The following is a 21793-nucleotide window of genomic DNA, read 5'->3' on the forward strand; positions in this document are numbered from 1 at the left end:
CTGTGCATGTTTGGGGCCTTTAATTATTTCAACAGATGCTCCTAAATATTATTGACTTGTTTATATTTAAAATATTTTTTCATGTTTCTGCTCTAAAGCAGAAATTTCATATTCACATATATATTCATATATTCACATATATAAAAACTATTCACATAGTTTTTAAACATGCAACATAGGTTTTCTTGTATTTCAGATTCAGTTTTAGTAAGGCAAGAGAAATATTCTTTTTGAAGAATATTTCCATTTACTATTAATCTCTACGTTTACAGCACTGAATTGCATCTTATTACTAATAGTATTTTAATGAAATCAGTGGAGCATGTTTAATCTTGTGTATCTTGCAGATGGGTAGAAATTGGGGGAATTGTATGTACTCTAACAGTATTCTTTTCAAAACTTAGGAAAATTAGCCCTAAGGAAAGTAATTTTTTAAAAAAATTATTACAAGATGGCTTAATATATTTGGGAGAAAAAACAGAAGGAAAAACACACCCTTCAGTGTTCAGACACGGTAGTTGTTATTTGGTAACTAAGTGTGACTAGTGACATCAAATATACTGCATACCAACACAGAGTTTTTCTCAGTGTTGTTTTTCATAAAATAATCGGAAAAATTGTTTACTTTAACAAAACTAATGCTAGGAAGTCCAAAATCAGGATTTTGCACAGATCCTGTCCAATATTTGATTTTAAAGAGGAGACTCAAAACATCCCATGTTTAATTAAAAAAAAAAATTAAAATTGAGACTACTCAGTAGTGTAGGTTTTCTTAATTTTCCTTAATGCCACAGCAAGTAAATATTATTTACAAAATGTGCTAAGTGTGTCTTATGTAATATAACTTGTCCTGAGCTACTTGTAGGGTGTCAGTGTATCCTTAGCAGCTGTGTTTCACTCTAGGTACAATTTCGTTACACTGGTAGATAGTGATAATAAAGACATATATTTAATACAGTGGAACTATTTAAGGTCTCTAGATAGAATAGATTTAAGTCATAAAAGTTTTTATCCTGCATTATCTGAAGAACCTCCATAGAACACAAATTTTAGTTGCATATCTGCTTAAGAAAAATCAGCATAGCTTTTTCTGGCACAGGAGATTAAGCCTTTTTCTTGTAGCAAAGGTCAGTTCCAGAGCTTTGTCCAAAGCCCTCAGCACAGAGAGCACATGCTGAAGTCTTGCAGCAGTATCCAGGGTGATTTAATTAGCATGGTGGTTTGCACAGGGAAGCAGGAACCCCTATGCTTTTGCAGTTTGAGAAGTGCTGGTGAAAGGTGCTATCTAAACCTGAACTATTTTTAGTATTATTAGAATAAAAGTATATTGAAAGTGCCCTTCTGCTAAGTATGAATTGTACTTGCCCTAATAGCCACTTAAAAAATTCCTCCTGGTTATTTATTTATTTTTTTAGAGTTCTGACCTCTATGTATATATGAATTGAATTACACAGATAAGCACTTAAACAAATGGTATTCATGCATATCGAGGCAAATTGAAAACAAGTTTAATTTTTTATGTGCCAAGGCTTCAGCTTCTTTGTAACTCCCGTCAGTATGTTGAAAAGGTTGAATTTCAGTTAAAATATAGCCATGAAGACTGATAGATGGCAGGACACATTTTGCCCTTATATTTTCAGTTTTTGCAGGGAACAAAAATAGCTGCAAAAATGCAAAGGTGAGCATGTTCTAGCTTGAATGCCTGAAAAAAGTAACAACTGAAAGCAGCGAACATACCATATAAATGACTGTATGTACTTACAGTCTCTGTTCTTTTATAATAAAGTTATTCATACTCCATTTTAAAGGTTTAGGTACATGGTGATAAGTTACTGCAGCTTAACAGGTAGCCAAGAATTAGATCAACTATGGCAGCTTTCCAGATGCCTTCTTTCTGGCTTGTAACAACTGTAAGGGAATTGGATTATCTTAAAGTGGGGGAAAGAGGAGTAAGCTAACACAAATTATCTTCTGGGGTTTGTGAGCTTGGCTTGTGTGTGAAAATGCAGTTCAGCTGGTTCATGGTAACTTGTTAAGCTGCAGTAATTTAGCTGAGTAAGAAACCCTGAAAGATGGAAAAAACAATCCATCGTGTAGCATTGTATTAACGTTTATATAGTTCACTGAGCCAGAGCCTGTAGAGCTGGTCTCAAAGCTTGAGATTTCTTTCAACTGTTGCCTTAATTTGCTCTTCTGGTTTCTTATTCTCAATCTCCTTGCCTAGTTAGTCCAGTGTCTTTTCCTTCTGGCTTCTCCTCTTGTATGTCTTCCTTCCCAGTTTCCAGGCAACATTTATCTCCTGCTTCCCTCCCTCTCCTAAGTATGTTTCTGTTTCTACTTGTACTGTGTGATGTTCCCATCATCAGCTTACTTATTCCAGCCTTTTTGCCCCACAGTCACATACACCTTCTACAGCCTAACTTTTCTTCAGATCTGCTTTCTTCTCATCCTCAGTCCCACTGAAAGTGCTTGCCAGTTTCTCTTGCAGTGTCTTTCTTGGCTCCTTTGTCTGACCTTTCTCTCTACCTCCTGATTTCCTTTCTCTTTCCCCCTTCCCTAGTCTACTACTTGTGTTTGGCTTTTGTCTCCCCTGCACTGGAAATAGAAAACTTCCTTTCCACATTGCCTCGCGGGCCTTTCCAACACAAGGTGGAATCTTGGACAGCAGTTTCAGAGTCTTTTTTGACATAGCACACTGAAGTTCAGTTGCAGGCATAACCTTAATCAGCCATCTCAGATGTGCTGTGTATGGTCAGGAGCTTAAGTTTTCAGCTGTGAGTCTGTAGCAGATCTGTGCTGAACTTGGATGAACTGTGATTTTGCAAAGATTTTTAGTTCAATCCAAAAGTGAAATGAAGGTCTCCTTTTGCTGGCATATTTAGTCTGAGTACGTGAAAGCATTAACTTCTCAAAGAGGTAGCTAGATTGTTTTGGTAAGGATAAAGCACCTTTCTTTGCCAGTATTTCTGAAATGGCAGTGTTTAGACAGAAGTTCTATTAAAAATTTTGTCCAAGCAAGTTCCTGCCATGAAAAATATTAGCCAAGTTGTTAACGAGAAAACAAATTAGTGTCTTAAAATGGGAAGTTCTAGGTGATCTTTATATTGGGCCATGCTGCCAGCTTTCATAGGAAGGTACTTGAAAAGGATAAAGGTTATGGAAGTACAAATTCTGACCTTTCCTTTTTAAGTTGAAGTAGTCAATAGTAATAATCAATTTTTCAAATTCAGCTTAATAAAGATACTTGTTATTAAAATATCCATAATCTTGGTTTGGTTCATGAGTATAATAATGTTCCAGTGTTTAAAACAGGCATTCTAGTTTAATATTTCACTAGTATGCAGCAGATACCAGAATTTAACATTTCTAAAAACTTTTAATTGTTCTCCTAATTTGTCCTAGACCACTCATCGCCTTGCTGAACGATGCTGTGCAGGATAACCAGTCCTTCACTAATACACTGTTATCCAAAGCCTCTAGTCTAATTTGACTTTCAGAAACACTGATAGCAGTAAACTGACGTTTTTAATTTCTCGTCTAATTTTCCTATCTCTGCTCTGCTTCTCATCTTCTTCTTGGCCTATTTCCTCTTTATAATATCTTTTCAAAACATTTCTCACTTCTTTGAGAGCCATAATTCTCATAGGGAATTTTAAGTAGTCATTTTTTTCCTACAGGTGAGGGATTCACAAGCGAGGAAGTTCAGAAACAGCTGAACAGCAATATAAATTATTTTGTGAACCCTTAAACAACAACTAATTGCCTCTAGACTTTTCCTGAAATGAGTGTCACTGTCTGACTAATAATTTTTGGTGGAAAAAAATTTATCAAATAATTTAGTGGAGATATTTTTAGAATCATATATTCTTTAAAGTGACAGTGTAATCTAATCTTGTAAATTCCATATTTGTCCCAAAGCCTGAAGCCAGGCATTTAAAAGAGTACTGCAATATTACTGTGAGAAGTCTAGTGTGAAATGTTGAAAGACATTGGTGAAATTACTTGCCAGTGGTATGTTTATACCCACTTAGATTTACTTGAAAGCATGTGTGGTTATCACAGTAATTGTCTTTGTCATAACGATTGCTGTAATTATTGTGATCACATCTGTTGTTGCCCAGCTGTAGTTGGGGATAGGTTTTATTCAGTTGACACTGTGTAATTAGGGTCTTTTTATTTCTTCTTCAGTTGGCAGTTCTGCAAGTAGTAGTGCCACAAGGAGAGATTCTCTATCTACTAGCTCTGACTTGTACAAAAGATCTAGTAGCAGCCTAGCACCCATAGGGCAGCCATTTTACAATAGTCTGGGATTTTCCTCCTCTCCAAGTCCAATAGGCATGCCTCTGCCAAGCCAAACGCCAGGACATTCACTTACGCCACCGCCATCACTTTCATCACATGGATCCTCATCCAGTTTGCATTTAGGTAAAAAAAAAACAAAAACAAAAAACCAAAAAAACACTTTTTGTTTGTATGTGTGTATGTATTTCTGTGTGTAAAATATATGTTGCATAAGAGATGTCACATTACCTTTGCTGTTAAACAGTTTTGTAATGAAGAGGGACTATTCCTGAAAGGTGAAGAGCATGTTCAGATGCTCATTGATTTGACAGTGGAGGGCACTCAGCTTTTGGCAGTATCGGGCCAACAACTGATTTTTCTTCCCTTGCAGAAGCCCAGTAGAGCGCCCAGTAAGAATTATTGGTCCTTTATCTATTACATTTCCACAGTATGACAAGCGAAGGTGCATTATTTTTGTTTCTCCTCCACTGTGTTACCACTTTAAGGACATTTTAGGTGATGTGTTCAACAGTGAAGTGACTTTCATTAATGATAAAGTAGAAAAGTGAGCAGTGCTCACAATGCAAAACGTACTGAAAGGTGATTTTTGAATCAGTCAACCTCATGGCCCAGATACTTTGCCAGGAAGGCAGTAGTTTATCACCAGGCTGGTGGAAGGGAAAAACAAAAAAAAGGCATTTGTCAAAGAAGTAGCAAAGGCATTGTCAGTGGTGGCTCTCTGTTATCAGATGTATTTTTTAAGGAATGTTGAAAATAATTTCTTAAATTTTTTTGGCTAGTTAGATGACATGGGAGCTCAACCTTTCTTTAAATAAAAAATTAAAATAAAATAAAAAATCTAAAGAACCCCCACCACAGTATACAGTGTATTTAGAGGATAATGCCTCTAACCTGAGGTTACCTAATAAAATTTTTCTTTCCTGCTGCAAATATTTGCAGTCACTTAATTTGGATGCTAAAGTCATGCAGTGAAACTGGATGTAATTCAAGATTGAGTTGCCTGTTGCTCCAGTAACTATTCAGTGCACAGTCCCATGCTTGCAATAGGCAGCCTAATCTCCTATACTTCTCTTAGTGCAAATAAAACAGGAAAAAAAAAAATTAAAATGCCTACCAGCATACACCTTAAGTGAGAAATGTGTGAGTGATTTGTATAACAAGGTTAAATAATTAAATTATATTACATTTGCAGTACAGTATCCCCTTCAAGGTTAAGTGCTGAATACCCGAAGTAAAACTGGGCAAGGGGATGTTTCAGCACGTTTTATTTTTTTTACTTACCTTTTTTCCTTTTTCAGGTCTACAAAGTTCACCTTTGGGCTGAGACCAAGCATGGAAAGTTTCAGCCCAAATGGAGGCTTTTGAGAAAGTTCTGAACATCTGACAATGGGGTTATCATGGAAATCTTTTTCTTTCTTTCTTTTCAAAGTACTCTCACCATAGTTTTCATATTGCTGAAAACTATTCTTAAATCAAATTTTGGAAGGCATTATCTAAAATTTAAAACATTCAAAGTTTTGTTTGTTTCATGTTTGATAAATGTTAAAAGATTTTTTTTTTTCAGTTACAAGAAAATAGACTGTGATCAGTATAGAGGATTGCCTCTATCAGCAGAAATTGTTAAATACTGACTTTGACCCATTTTGAACTGTTTGGCAGTGTGAACTAAGCCTAATAGCTTGTTAAAATCATGTACTAGATCAGTGTGTAACTGCCAGAATATACAGTTGTACTCTGAAAATTGACACAAGCTTGTTGGCTTCCATTGTGTCCTCTTTGTCTTCCAAGTGAAGTGGACCTTGATTACTGATAAACGTTTTGCTACATTACAAAATCAGCCTGAAATTGGGAAAGTGAGATCTTCTGGATATTTGCTTTTACAAAAAATGCAGAAAAATGCAGTGGTTTTTTAGCCTTTCTGCCCTGTGCTTTATTTTTGCACAGTTACATTCAAAGTGCACCATCTCAGAGTTTAAGACCATTTCTGCAATTGTCAGTCTTGTTATATTTATTCTGGTGTGTTCATCAGCTGCTCTTGGAAGCATGTTTTGTTCTCAGATACAAAAAATAAAAATGAAAAATAAAAGCTTTCTCACCAAATGAGAAGTTATACCTGATATCAACAGGGAGTGTATTTTAAGAAGGGTATGTTTATCATGCAGTCACTTTTCAGAGTAGAACATTGTAAGTTCATGTCTGCATGCAGTTTCCATTGGTATTTTGATAATGCCTGTCAAATGCAGCTCTCCCTCCACCTTCCAAACTTGTCCTGCCTGCTTGTATCAACAGGTTCAGCTAAGTTTAACTCCTGTTTTAAAATGGGCATCAAACTCGGTTGCTCCTGTTTCAGCCACCAGAATCTACAGCACAACACTGGGAAAGGGTGCATGGTTTTATAACCCCTTTGTCAGACACTGCTGCAATTTGTAGCTTAAAAGAACGATTTCCCTTTTACAAGAAATTTGTGATATTTTACTGTTTTTATCTCTTCTCACCACCTTTTTTCCAACATCCTAAAATAGCAATGTGCTAATGACTTTGTGCTAGTGTCAGTTTTCCTGTATTTGAAGGGATTTGTCAGTTGTCTGTAACTGCTTCTTTACTGTAATCAGTTGGAGCAGTAAGGTCATGAATTTGAACTACCCTTTCACTCCCAAGTACAAGGAACTGCAGGAGGAAGTGTTTTTCCATTGTCATAAAAAATCCTTTTAGATTGGTAATCCTTACCCTGTTTGATGGTACATTGCAGCATTTTAAGAGTGGAGTTTTGGTGTAGGGTAGGATTTCTAAAATCTGGGCTTTCGGAGGTAATTATTTTCTGTGTGTTGTGAGCCAAGCTTGTTAGCAGTTCAGATTGATGTTTTACCTTCAGAGATGGTCATTCTGGGTAAGAGTAAAAAGGAAGGCGCCTTGGCAAGGCAGTATGGGGAGCTTTGCATTGCCTCTGCTGTGTCCCTCCTCTGTAGGGCTTCAGTAAACTAGGTATAATAAACACTTGCAATGATTCCTAAAATATACATAGATATGTATAATTCTATTTTCCATATGAAGATGAAACTTTTATCTGAGGGTGAGATGAAGCTCCTTTTTTACAGATGAAAAAATACTCTGTAGAAATTAAGTTCAAAACATTTATATACACGAGTGTTTTACTAGAAAATACTGCTGACACATGTAAATAAGTTACTATGCAGTAGATACATTTTCTGTCTTTATTAAAAGTAATCAAAAAGATGCTTTGATAAATACAGACTAATGCTGTCAAAATAAATATGCCTAGATCTAGTTTTTAATGTTTTTTCATGTTCTCTGTAGCATATAATAATATGCTACCTATGTTAAGGAGTCAGTAATTTAACATGCTTTGTGTCCTTGAAACTTAGGCTTTGTTTTAGATTATCTATATCCCCTTTATATCTCTATGCCTTTTCCTCCCTGTGGATTAGTCACAGGGATTTAGGTTCAATTAAATTGTAGAACAACTTCATACTACTGAGTGCTTTGGAGATCTTTGTTTTATGAGATCAGAAGTGATAGCTAATTGATATTTGAAGAATGAAATGCACACTTCTTTCCCCAAGAGTTTGGAACTATGTGGCTATACTAATGTCTAATAAGTGTTTTAATTTTTCAGTGCCTTATTCAGTAGGGTATGTTCCCCAAATAACTTACAAGACCTAGGCTGTTACTTTCCTAGTTTGGAGTAGAAAATAGGCCATTGTACTCACAATTATGTCTGCATGTAATAAGTACCTAAGACAATATGCTTATATTTTGGGAGTTTTACTATTTTTCAAATCTCAGGGTTGCCACTGAGCCGTAACATTTCTGTAATTAAAGATTAAATGAGAATAAAAGCTAATTACTTATTAAATGACTCTTTTTTATAATAGTGTCCAGTGTTTTACAAGGTTCTGCTTTCTGTGTGCTTCTGAGATCACAGGCACAATGGATGTGCTTTCTTAATACAGCCTTCCTGTGTTACTGTCCTGCTTAACGTGACTGTCTGAAATAGTTTCACAGGCTAGATAGGAGCCTCCCAGTTGCAGCATAGTTGTCTTACAAGTCTTAAAAAGTGATGGTTCCCAAATTAGACTGAAAAAAGGCTTGATAATTCTAAGCAGGAAATGTATATTACACATATATAGCATTTTTGTTAAAAGCTACCATGTTTCTTAATTTCTATTTTAGTTTCTGGATAAATTGTTGCATTTAATTTATAGAGATGAAGGCTCAGTTAAAAAAAACCAAGCTGAAACAATTCCTGATTCACATGTGCAATTCTGTGACTGTGTATGTTGACTGTGAGCATATGATCAAAACTGCCCTGTTAGTTTCTGGCACAGAATTGAGCATGCGATCAGTGGAGCAATAGAGATGCTGCAACAGGAGAGTAGCCTATAACTTCCTTTCAGATGGGCTCTGGTGCCCTCTCGTGATATTAAATAGTGTTACTGCACAGCTGATACAGGGAAGCCAGGATTGCACTCATATGTTTACATAGTCCAGATGAGAAATGCCATCATTTCAGCTGCATAACTTTTTTTGTTCTTTAGAAGGCCATTCCTAGAGGAGAAATTACAGCAGAGCATCACTCTGCATACTGCTTCACCTGCAGAATGTTGGGGGGTTTTTATTCTTTTGTTTGTTAGTACCATGTTGCTGCCAGTTCTTTTCTGAAAATAGTGTTTGTCAATGGAAACTAAAACTGATAGTTACAAAAACTTGATTTTCCTGTCTGTAAAGAATTAAGAGGCTTTAATTTAAAAGAAAACCTAGTGGTTTTTAAAAGATATTGTGGGGCATAAAGTATTTATTGATGCTTGTCACCGAATTTTGAAGACTAATTATAAAATAAATATTAATTATTTCTATTTTAGGGCATAATACCATACAGTGCAATCAATGTGATGCTTGATGTGTCTTGCAGAGCACTAACATCTCAGGTTCTGGTACTGGAATTTGACCTTTTGAGAACGATAACTTTACCATTAATACATTGCCAGTCCACTGTAACAGTGTTGTTGCCTGGCCTTATAAATACTTGGAACCAAGAGAAGGCTTGGCTGGGGCACAGTCACCTTTTTTCTTTTTCTTTTTTTCTTTTTTTTTCTTCTTTTTTTGCCTTTTTTTTTTTAATTAAGTTTGTAATAGAGCACCATTCAAACAGCACATACTGCAATTTGTTTTAAATTCAAATGTAGGTATTTATTCTGTTGATTTTGAAAGGGCTTTAATTACAATGTCACTTTCTAGACAGGGAAACAAAATGCTTTCCTTTTCCAATTCATAGTCAATACTTTTAGGGAATGTTTGGTTTTTTCTTTGCTTAGTTTGGTTTTAGTAGTAGATTTGAGGTTTTTGTGTGGGAATTGTCTTCGAATAGTATAGTATAGTATAGTAAGGGTATCCCTCTAAAAAAATACAGCAGTTGGGAAAGATGCTTTGGATGCTTTTTATGATAATTGCTGCCTGTTGTAAAGTGGAGGGGAGAGGCCTGCTGGAGGAGTTCAGAGTGACACAAACTGATCAGAGTGCCGGGTGTGAGGAGAAATGCATAGGACTGGGGGGTGACAAGAGCTGTAGGTGGAATCACTAGTGAAAAGGAGTAGGCCCTTGACATAGGAAGGCAATTCAGTTCTTAAAAAGTAAGGAAGGATGAAGTGTTAGTGAGAGTGATGAGTGTTTGTGCAGTGAGGAAAGGACTTCATGTTTCTGAAAGGAGCTTCAATTTTATATATCTGTGGTTGTTTGAGAATTAAGTAGAGTATTTTTGTTACCTGGTTTGAAATTTGACGTATTTAGTGCTTAGAAGAGGTACCAGATTGAAAGCTCGGGATGCTGAAGTCATCAAATAACCTGCAGGACAGGTACAGCATGACAAGAGGCACCACACGTGCCTCCCCAAAAATGCCCTTAACACGCTGTAAGTTGGAAAGGTATCTCAGTAGGGACTGAAGGGTAGTTCAGATTTCATGGTCTATTTTGACACAATTGGCTAACTTCAAGACTACTAACAAGGGTATAAGCCAGTATGACTCATGAAGTGGAAATCTGCCCACTAAGCTTAAGGCCCACTCAGTTCTAAAGTTTCTGTAAGGCTGAGTGGGTGCTCACTTTACCTGCCTTGATATATTCTTCTAATGACATTTCTTTTCCTGGTGCCCTCACATAAAATAAAAATGAGGAGGAGAATGGTTTTATTTATTGCAAGATAAAGCTATCTAACTCCTGCAACCATAATGAGGTAAATGTAAATAGCAAGACAACACTGTTGTTTTCTTTGGCTCCAGGGTGTATCCGTAGTTTTAGTGCACTTGCTGTTTTGCTGTTGCTCGTTTTCCTCACGGCCGTTGCTGACAGAGCTGCTTCCTTGTAGGAGGACTGACAAATGGTAGTGGTCGCTATATTTCTGCAGCCCCCGGAGCCGAAGCCAAGTATCGCAGTGCGGCGAGCACCTCCAGCCTCTTTAGCTCCACCAGCCAGCTCTTCCCTCCTTCGCGCCTCCGCTACAGTAGGTCTGACATTATGCCTTCTGGACGCAGCCGATTGCTAGAGGATTTCAGAAACAATCGTTTCCCTAATCTTCAGCTAAGGGACCTTCTTGGACATATTGTTGAATTTTCCCAAGACCAGCATGGTTCTAGGTAATTCTTATAAGACTAGTTAATAATACTTCACTGCTTTGATATTGCTTTATTAACATCAAACATTTGAATGAGGTGCTTGTCATCTTAATTCAAAGCATGCCATTAATTGGAGCACACACTGACCTTCTCTAGAAAATTTCATTGTAAAAGTAGTACTAATTTAGCTGCCTGTAGAAGTTCTCAGTGTAGAAATAGCCTCATAATTAGACTTTTAAACTCTAGTATTTAGGTATCAAAAAAAGGCGTTGATTAAGAAAACAAAATATGTGACATCTGGAATGTAAAACTATTTTTTGTCAGTACATCATCAGGTACTTAGTTACTGTTATTCTTTTCATCTTTAATGCTTTTCAAATGAAAGTTTTTAAGTCAATTTTACAAAAATGTATCCTTTTATATGCAAAGGCACTACTTTCATTTTAATAGATTTTATAAATGCTTTCTTTAGAGTGTTGAGGTGTCTCATTGAAACAGTGTTTGAGAGGTTTTCCTGTTGTTGATGCAAAGCATAATGTACCTTTTTTTGCCCTTAGATTTATACAGCAGAAGCTGGAGCGAGCTACTCCAGCTGAGCGCCAGATGGTATTTAATGAGATCCTGCAAGCAGCCTATCAATTGATGACTGATGTGTTTGGAAACTATGTAATACAGAAGTTCTTTGAGGTAAGCATAGCACTAAGTCTATGGATGGACATGCAAATGAAGTGCTGTAAATCTGATTAAATTTAACTGGTCTTTTTCTTAACACCATAGCAGAATTCTACATGACTTCCACAGAGCCCAAGTGTGTAACTCTGCATACATGTTTTCTGTTCTGTATCCAGTGCTTTTTGTCATAATGGACACAGTTTCTTCTTACACTGGTGGTGCATGTATTGGTGAACACTGGTGAATGCACAGGCTGCACATTGAGGCTTCACAAGCCTTTTAGCAGAACTTAGAGAGACTTTCAGGAGATGACAGGGGACTTAAATATTTGAAAGATGCTTTTTATTGGTTACTGGATCATGGTACAGAATGGGTCTGGAAAACACCCTTGCACTCAAACAGCTGTGTGAACTTTATCCAGTGCACTGTATGAGGAAACTCCCATAAAATATATTGAGGCAGAAGAATTTTGAGTAAGGGGTATCTATCATAACATACAGCCAATATTGCTACAACTAGTATTTAAAACAGATTTGTTTTCTGTTAAAAAATATGTGGTAAAAAAAAGGCTTTATCAAAAAATTACAAGATTTGGCTTGCAGAGAGAAGAAAAAAGTAATACCTGTGTCCTGGGAAAAGTTATATGTAGAAAGGGTATCTAGTATAGTGTACTTTAAATCAAGGGCCACATCAAAGAGTGGCGGAGAGAAGGTGAAGCTGGAAAATGTCCAGTAAGGAATAAGATACTTGCTGTAAACAAGAATGTCATTTTTAGTGAGTAATCTATGAAACAATGTGCTCACTTTTTTACTTTTTTTTGTTAACCAATCAAAATATCTTCTGAAAAGTGTCACTGACATATGATGATATGGAAGATCTTGATTTTGCTCAAGGGTCATTATTTGCTGTTTTTTCCATAATGTTAAGTTGGATGAATACTCAGTTAATCATTGTCAGTTGAGTGTTTTCATCTTAATTCTGCAGAACAGCTGTCCAGAAAAAAGCGTGCATGGCCTTACCTGTAGAAGGGGACCTCGGTTCAATGTTTAAGTAGGCAGGTGATGTTGGTCGCGCTTTCTTCAGAGCTGACTACAGGTGTGAAGTTTGACAGTTCTCAGCAGTGCTGCAGGAGTATTGCTGTGCCTGCAGCTGATTGTCCCAGTGGTCACTTCAGTGTCCTCTCTTACAAGATGTGAGATACACTGACGGTACAAGTTTCGAGATAGCAGGAAAAGTCTGATTTGGACTCATACCTAATAATGACCTGTGATCCATGTGCCTGGTATAATTTATTTTAAGAAGTGGCTCATTGCACTTAAATATTCCTACAGACAGACAAATGAAAACTACATAGATTTCTTCTGTTGTCTTTCAAGGTCATGCATTTATAGCAGGTATGTGACTGGATATGGAATATTACAAAATGTTGCATTTAGAAAAGAAAAGCTTCTGCTAATTATACCCACCAAAAAAACGAAGTGAAAAATGATTCAAATATTACGATCACGTACATCTTGAAAATACTTACTCTGACATGTAAATTCCAGCATGCTGCAATATGTCTTCATTTGTTAACAGCATATTTATTTTCTTTTAGTTTGGAAGTCTGGATCAAAAGTTAGCCCTGGCAACACGCATCCGAGGTCATGTTCTGCCATTGGCCCTCCAGATGTATGGCTGTCGTGTTATCCAGAAAGCACTCGAGTCAATCTCACCTGACCAGCAGGTAATTGTAAGTTAGAGCAATGATTTGATTTTATTTTTTTTATTTTTATTGTATCTATCTTTTTACTTGATTAAATTGTTGATTATTCCCTTCATCATGAAATATCCTATGGGCTAAAATAGTTGTTTAAATGAAAATACTGAGGTTCACAGTTAACACCAGTGAATATGAAGATTGGAGTCAGGATGAAATTAACTTTCTCCTTGTTTAAGTGGGGGGAAATATCATCGTAAAGACAAGGATAATCTTTGTTTTTCCAGAATGAAATGGTGAAAGAGCTGGATGGCCATGTTCTGAAATGCGTGAAAGATCAAAACGGAAACCATGTTGTACAAAAATGCATTGAGTGTGTTCAGCCCCAGTCACTCCAGTTCATCATTGATGCATTCAAAGGACAGGTAGTGTCAATGGTTCATTTCCTCTTTGCAGGATGCTTAGATTTCACAGAAGAAGATTTGCAGGTCTTTGTCCATCATTTGCATGTACAAGATAGTGTTTGGCACTTTGTTATTTTAAGTAGAATGAAAAAGGGGATGATGACATGGAAAAGCTGTTGGAGAGACAGTTAACATGCTGTAAAAAGATTAATTTGTTGGGAGAGGAGGCTCTAGAAAGACTTGTTTGGATGTATTATAAATACACACAGTGGGTGTCATATAAATACATACAAAGGACCTCGTGTGCCCAGGCTTTGTGTTTCTGTTTTGTAATAACACCATTTCACATTTCCTTCACAACTCTTGACAGGGCCATTTTTCATATAGTAATAAAGTATGTGCTCTCTAGCATATATTTTTTGTTAAAAATGACATTTTCCTCTCCTGTTGCTTGTGTTACACGTGTGTCTTTCAGTGTTTCCCAATGAATGTCAGTCCTTAAGGAACTGCAGTGATGAAATACACTAATCTGTTCCCTGCATATGGGCTAGTGTGGAGTGAAGGGGGTGTCATATTTGTTTACTTCAGATCGGGGTTTTTGTTTTGTTTCCAAAAAAAGTTATTACTATAAGATTGATATTGTGCTGCAGGCTAGTGAATATGCTGCAGCTAAATAACATTTTAATCCTCTGAGACAAGCGTGTACTTTTATAGTCTTGAGAAGAATTGTAAAAATCTTACTAACTTGGCTATATAACTAAATTTTACTTTAATGGATGGCCAAGTGCATTTTCTCATAAAATCTACAATATCTTTCTCATTTTACACAACAGCAATACCAGAATTATAGTTGTACATAGTACTAAATTGCATACCAAGGTTTCTACGGTTGTGTCTTTTTACACCAAAAAGTGTGTATGAGGTACATGAGATGCATTTTTTAAACTGTAAATAGAGCTCCTTGACTAAAGTGTGAGTGTGTTTATTTACTGAACATCCATCCTGAACGCCAAGTAATTATATATAGAAAATATTAGCTAATATGAAATGGCAAATGAAAAATGATACACTTATGTGATACTACTTACCATTTTCTCCTGCCTGCATCATTTGAATTGATGCCTAATCATACAAGATTCTGTGTTCAGTCCTGACCAACACTGAAATTCTTGGAATTAATCCCCAAACCACAAACCTAGCTTCTAGAGAAGCAAGCAGAAGGAATAAGCAAGATTTGGCTGTACGTTTTGAGTAGTTATTTGCAAACTTTGTAACTGGGAGCCTGTTGTGTATGCTGGAACATGAAATTGGTGAAAATCAGCCACCATTATCAAATTCCTTTTTATAAGTGTCAAAGTCTTAAAATTTGAAAATTAAGTAAAAAGGAAAGCCTGAAAGTTGAACAGCACTTAACTAAGGGTCGTGCTTCCAGGCTTTCCTTTGCAGCTGTGTAGGCTAGAAACATTGTAATGAACAGTTGGGTTCTTAGTTACATGGTTTCTGGAGTCCTTGACACACAAAAACCTGCTTTTTCATCTTTTCCTGACTTTTGCTGGAAATGGAATTCTGGTCTTGGCAGACAAAACTTTTTTAATAGTAGTTGGTATGTTCACTTCCAGTTTGAACACAGTAATTGCAATAGATGTGAGCTTTGGTTGGTTTAACTTCAGTTTGCAATCCTATTTTCAAGGTATTTGTACTTTCAACTCATCCATATGGTTGTAGAGTAATTCAGCGTATTCTGGAGCACTGCACTGCTGAGCAGACTTTGCCAATCTTAGAAGAACTGCATCAACACACAGAGCAGCTAGTGCAGGTTAGTGCGCGTACACTCGTTTGTAATGCACTGTAGAGTTTTTTGTTGTTATCATAATTTACTCCTGTATCCTAGTTTAAATGCGTTTGCCTCTTTTTAGTTTTGTAGACATTGATTTTTTGTTTTTCTTTCCTTCCATAGTTTTAATGAAAATGAATTTGGAAGTTGGGAGGCAAAGAAGATATAAAAAGCCTTTTTCTTACACTTTTGACTGTAGCTTGGTGTTCAGGGGAATGTTACAGCTGTTAAAAAAGTATGATCTTAAATTTAAGGACTTCTTTCTTTAAGAGCGTAAAAGATACTCTAGCAAAACACTGGATTTACAGATTATTTACATTTTTCATGTAAAATTTGTGGCCCATTAAGTAATTCTTGATGAAGTATGTTTTGCATCACTTTGCTACTGTAATGTTGACATTATTGTATTTTCCTTATATTCATGCAATTAGTAATTTCATACTTAATGCTCATGTACAAAAGCTGTCTGTATTTATTACTTGATATGAACACAAAAAAAAATTGAAGTCATCTTATTTTCAGGATCAGTATGGAAATTACGTTATTCAACATGTATTGGAGCATGGTCGTCCTGAAGACAAAAGCAAAATTGTTTCAGAAATAAGAGGAAAAGTTCTAGCTCTGAGTCAGCACAAATTTGCCAGGTACTGGACAACTTTCATATGTTAAAGATTCATTAACCTTGTAAATGTATTGGATTTATTTCATGTGTTACAAAAGGGATGCAATTTTTTTTTTTTTTCTATTGTGTATCTTTCATCCTGAAATTTCGTACTTTTATAGAGATGAATGGTAGTGATATTTTTATACTAGGTTTGGGGAAGGGAAGAGGCAAATGTTATGTAACAAAACAAAGGAGGTTCTGTGGCTTTATGGGATATGGCTTTTGTTCACTTCGTGCAAGCGCAGGGAACAGGTTTCAAGCTTTCATGTGAGGATGCCCAGAGCCAGGTGAAAAGCTCTGCTGGAACTTGGGTGATGTGCTGATGATGATAAGTTGGGACTTGCTGACTCTCAATCCAGTCTAGCAGTTTGCAAGTATAACAAGGCTCGCTTTAAAAAGTGGTGGTTCAGTCTAACAAGGATTTTCTGCCTTAGTCTGAAAGTCTGCTGTAGGAGGCCTGAACTATGCTGAATTTAGAACCCAAAACTTATTCTTCCATGCTTTTTGCTGAAATATTTTTGCTGAAAGGATTATGTGCCTTTTGCTAAGGAAAAATAGACCTCAGAATTCATTCTGGGTGATTAAGTGAGACTAGCCTTGTCACCAAAATGAAGTAGAAATCCCTTGTGACATTATGGGGGCATTTGTTTTAAAAATTGCTAGCAAACTAGTTTATCTGGATTTTATTTTTCTTTTCCTGAATAGAACTCTTCATAATCCTCTAATTGTTTAATTTCTAAAGCACAAATTTAGGACCAGGATCATTTTGCTGATGGCCTTTCCAGTTTCTGGAAGGTTAGGGACTTGCTCTACAAAAGAATATTTGATGGAATCTCTGATGTCGGCATGCTCCTGGAAAGTGCATTTATTCAAAAAGCAGGAATCTACATATTTGGCTTTCTCTGTTGTGTTTTCAAAGGGCCCACAACCAAAATAGATGTGCTAGAACACATCTGCAGCCTTAAGTCCAGTATACCTATGTAGGTCCAGTGGAAAAGGTCTCTCCTACAAAATAATAAGTATCAGAAAATAACCTTTTCACATGGGTGAAATAATAGGGATATATAATCTTGTAACTTCCTCAGTCATCGGACTGGAGATTTGGAAATGAGGAATTGATGCATTTGCAATACACTTTTTACTGGCGTTAAGAACCCTGAAGAACTGATAAACTTCCAGATAGGTTTAAAATGGTTACCTGAAAGAATGTTACACCTCCAGTCCCATCATGGACTTGCCTTATTTTTCAGCAACGTGGTAGAAAAATGCGTGACCCACGCGTCCCGTGCTGAGCGCGCCCTGCTGATCGACGAGGTGTGCTGCCAGAACGACGGCCCTCACAGTGCCTTATACACCATGATGAAGGACCAGTACGCCAACTACGTCGTGCAGAAGATGATCGACATGGCCGAGCCCGCCCAGAGGAAGATCATAATGCACAAGGTATGTGTGTGCATGCTGTGGTGGTGCAAAAATACCATCTGTGCAAGCTTTTCTGCCAGAGCACCTTTCCCTGCAGGTATAAGACTCACTGCTTCTGTAATCTAGAACTTGATGTATAACCGTGGCATTCAGTGGAGCTTGGCAAAGCAGAAAACGTTCAGATCTCTGAGCACTGAGCTAAAAAAGGAAAGTTTCAAAAGTTGGATTTCATCTCCTGTCTTTGTGCCAGCTTTTATGTGAAAACACTTTCAACAGAAAAATGTATCTGTCATCACTGTTAATATAACAGAAGAAACACAGGTTTCTCTTTTTATTTTCTGGTTGTGGGTATAAATCCATTCTGCAGTTCCCCCTAAAGAGATTCCTACGCTTCCTAGCATAGAAGCACATTTCTACTTAAGAATATCCAGACATGGAGAAAAGTGTTGTTGCCATAATGGCCCAAGGCTATTTAACACAGGGCCCAGGATATTCCTGCAGGAGCTCTGCTTCCCCCAGTCACCAACAGGGCTCTCCCACAAAAGTACTACCTCCCTTTTCCTGCAGCAGGAACATCAGTTATTTGATGAGCCAAAATCACCAGTTTTGCATATTTCCAGAAACTTCCAAACTTTGAAATACTTCTGTCTTCTGGCATCTTTTTGCATAATTCTTTCAAAGTGTAGTTACTTCTACTTGAAAGTGTTGTGGATGTTAACAAAACCAAACGTTTCTTATTACAGATTCGACCCCACATCACGACTCTGCGTAAATACACCTATGGCAAACACATTCTGGCCAAGCTGGAAAAGTATTACCTGAAGAACAGTGCTGATCTGGGGCCAATTGGTGGACCACCAAATGGGATGCTGTAAAAGACAAAGAGAAATGGAAGAAAAATTAAATTGTGAATTATCAAAACCTACAACTTAACTCTAAATGTTCTGATTTTTTTAAATCTATTTATTGACTTTGTTCATCCATTTGTAAAATTTTTATTCTTGTGTATATTTTTGGGGAGTGAATTGTTAGAAAACAAAGAAAAAATATCTCCAGCCCTGATCCGGAGACCTATCAGATTGGATGGCTGGCAAAGCACAGAATGCCTGTATATGATGTAATTGTATCAAAATAGCTGTCACATATTTTGTAAATTTTTACCTTGTAAAGTCACTGAAATAGTTTTTAAAGGGAAAAAGTACAGTATTCTTTTAATACACTGGCTTGCAATCTGGTAGGTCTACCCAGCATCATAGCACAACAGGTTTATAGAGTTGTATATAGAATTAATCCTTATTTTTCCCCTTTGTGTGAAGTCTTTTATACCAGATTAAAATTGATCAGCTGCATAAACATTATTTAACATGTTGAAAAGTTAAGTTGTATTTTGGTGGTTCACAACATCCTATCCAAATAACAAAAAGGGCACAGCAAATTCACGTAGGGAAGAACAAAACAATGGAAACTTTAAAATACTAGGTTTTGGCACTTGCTGTGGATACAGGTTTTTTTAAATCATGCCCTAAGGTTTTCTCTAGCAATGTATTAAAAATAAAGTGCTGTATATACTTATATATGTAATTGTTGTACAAGGTAGAGGGATTAAAATGATGGTGGTACTTCCATTCAGCAAAGTACTCTGTTGGAAAAGGAGTAAAGCCTGTATTAACTTTACAGTCAGTTTTACAACGCAGGAAGAGTAGAGATTTGTATTTTTTTATTTTGCATATAGAATTGTAAGGATTTGAAAGTGTTGAGCATTTATTTTGCTTTCTCACTGTAGATGCGAAAAATAGGTAATGATAAAGAGAAGGGGCCACTGAAAAGTAAACTTGATAGCTCAACATTTAAGCATGGTTGATTAACTATTCAGATAGCTTTTTGCTTCCTATAAATATATGCATTGTATACGTGTAGTTAATAGGTGTAAGTTTACAGTTTGAAAACAAATCTCTCGTTTCGATGTTTATTACAAAGCCTTGCTAATTTAGTAGTGATGCTTACCTTGGTTGTACAGATGTACATTTGTAAACCTTCATGCTGTAAATGTAATTTGTTTTACTCCTTTTTGGGACAAAAATTTGCATTTTAGTGTATATTCATATCCCCATTCCCTTCTTTCCCCCTGGCATATAGTGTTGTATAATGTAAATTTATTTCAGCAAATCAAGAGTGATTTTTTTAAAATTCTATCTTTATATGGTTTCAAAAATATGAACCGGCTTTCTTTTTATCTATTGTGAGAAACATTATGTTTTGTTTATAACATAGCTGTTGATTCTGTTCATATGGACACTTTGGGAAATCAATCTGTTCAAATTTTAAATCAGGATAAATAAGCATAGTAAGAAGTGGACTGAAATATTTGGTTATCACAGAAACCAATGCTTCTTCCATCTTAATAAATGTGGCATGATTTTTTTGTACAGAAGAGTACTGTATTTTTGAATAGCCTTCTCCCAGCGTAAAGCAAATATGTATGATAACTGTCGATTTTTTTCTCTGGACATATGACATTGTAACAGTAACATAAAGATGATGTACATATACAAGCGGCCTTATGTACATTTCCCAATGATCTTTTTAAGGCAGAATTGTGACCATATGTGTATAATTAAAATCCTTTTTAATCCTTTGCCTATGGAAATATTTTGGAAAAAGCTTACTTTGTATATTCAGTTTCTGAAAGATAAAGAAAGTGCTTTGTATGTTGTTGAAGTAAGTATTTTGTGTAAAATGTTCATTTGGATGGCTTAACCTAAAGTTTTGATCAACATGATAGTTTGGAAACAACGTCTTGAGCATTGATCAAATAAAAGGCTGTTTTGGTAGGGGTGTGATCATGAGAAAGAAAATAGTAGTGGTATAAACTTGTGTGAGGAATTCTGTCATGTTACTGTTGATACCAGGGTTACATAACTGTTACTAAAGCAGACATCTGAGGTGCTGCGTTTCTAATGGTAGTGATAACTCATTAATAGGCAAATGGGAAAGTTTCTTCTGGCCTACTTCCAGTGCCTGCATGAAGTGAGGTAGTAGGCCTTGTTATTTTGAGTAAGCACAATTCTAATTGCCAAGTAGTTTTTGCATGGCAGTTCACAAAATTCCTCTGCAGAGGTACCAACCCTGTCATTGGAGCCAGAGCTTTCCCATAGTCGCCCAAAGGATGACTTCTGAGCCACTTCCTTGGACACATCAATTCTCCTCAGTGACTATCTTTACCCTGTGTACCTGTGCCGTGTGTTATAATCCACAGAGCCGACATTCCTTCAACACGTAAGACAGTACGTCAGGCTTTCGGGGATGTCCAGGCAGAATCTGATAATGTCCCAGTACTTTGTCCCTGCAGCACTCATGCCATGGTTGAATTTAAGCAGTCCTGTAACTGTCATCTTTGGTGCTTTCAATATCTTGAGTATAATCTTCCACTTGCTCTCCTGAGATCATTTGTGCACAAATTCTATCCAGGAACATGAAAATCACTGGATTTCCTTTCAACTATTTTAGGGTTTGGGTAGAACCACTAGACTTTTTGCTCAAGTATTGCTTTTTGATATAGATTGTTTACGGACCAGTTTGTTTAGGTTTGACTCCAGGTGGCTCGTATTGAATAATGTAATGTTCACATGTATATACTGTAAAAATCAAAATGAAAATGTGTGAATAACACTGTGTGAAATATATCTGGTCTTGCGTTTTTCCTGTAGGAAACCAGCCATATTCTCAGTTATCTGACTTACCTGTATCTGTGAAGCTCAGCTTTGGGAAGGTGCTCACTCATTTGATCTGATGGGAATTGGGCAATTACTGAAGAACCCTGGATTAGATCATTAAATTTCCAGAGGGTGGCTCTGAGCAGCTAAACCTTCCTGTTTTATAAAAAGGTTTTACTGATGTCTAGTTAAGGCTACAGCCTTGTGACAGTTTCTTCATACATCCCTGGATCCAGGATGAGTTCCGGAGCATTTGAGAGGGTTAGCTTTCAAATGAGACAAGAAATTGTTAGCTCTGTGTCATCCCTGGATCCACACTCATTTCTGTTACTGCCCAGTTTTTTCAAAAGACCATTTTTAGCTGAAGGTGTGGAGTGGACTTCCGGCACAGGAAGCAAGCCTGGTGGGAAATACCTAAGGGGGCACCTGTGGACAGAACAGTCATAATGCCCATCCC

The 21793-nt window shown here is 36.6% G+C and overlaps 1 protein-coding gene across 8 annotated transcripts in view; it reads left to right on the top strand.

The window, feature by feature from the left end:
- The window catches only part of PUM2 (pumilio RNA binding family member 2), a 76459-nt gene extending 55153 nt beyond the window's left edge, over window positions 1-21306 (top strand). For 4 of the 8 annotated variants that reach the window (XM_048299890.1, XM_048299891.1, XM_048299895.1 and 1 more), the window contains 9 exons: window positions 4189-4425; window positions 10682-10949; window positions 11486-11615; window positions 13198-13332; window positions 13587-13724; window positions 15394-15519; window positions 16060-16181; window positions 17452-17644; window positions 18367-21306. In XM_048299890.1, coding sequence (XP_048155847.1) covers window positions 4189-4425; window positions 10682-10949; window positions 11486-11615; window positions 13198-13332; window positions 13587-13724; window positions 15394-15519; window positions 16060-16181; window positions 17452-17644; window positions 18367-18498 — 1481 coding nt within the window. In that variant the 3' untranslated portion in view covers window positions 18499-21306. The remainder of the gene's footprint in view (window positions 1-4188; window positions 4426-10681; window positions 10950-11485; window positions 11616-13197; window positions 13333-13586; window positions 13725-15393; window positions 15520-16059; window positions 16182-17451; window positions 17645-18366) is intronic. The other 4 variants (XM_048299892.1, XM_048299893.1, XM_048299897.1 and 1 more) reach the window with 3 other exon arrangements.
- The last annotated feature ends 487 nt before the right edge of the window (window positions 21307-21793 follow it).

The sequence above is a fragment of the Corvus hawaiiensis genome, chromosome 3, assembly GCF_020740725.1.
Source record: "Corvus hawaiiensis isolate bCorHaw1 chromosome 3, bCorHaw1.pri.cur, whole genome shotgun sequence".
NCBI lineage: Eukaryota > Metazoa > Chordata > Aves > Passeriformes > Corvidae > Corvus > Corvus hawaiiensis.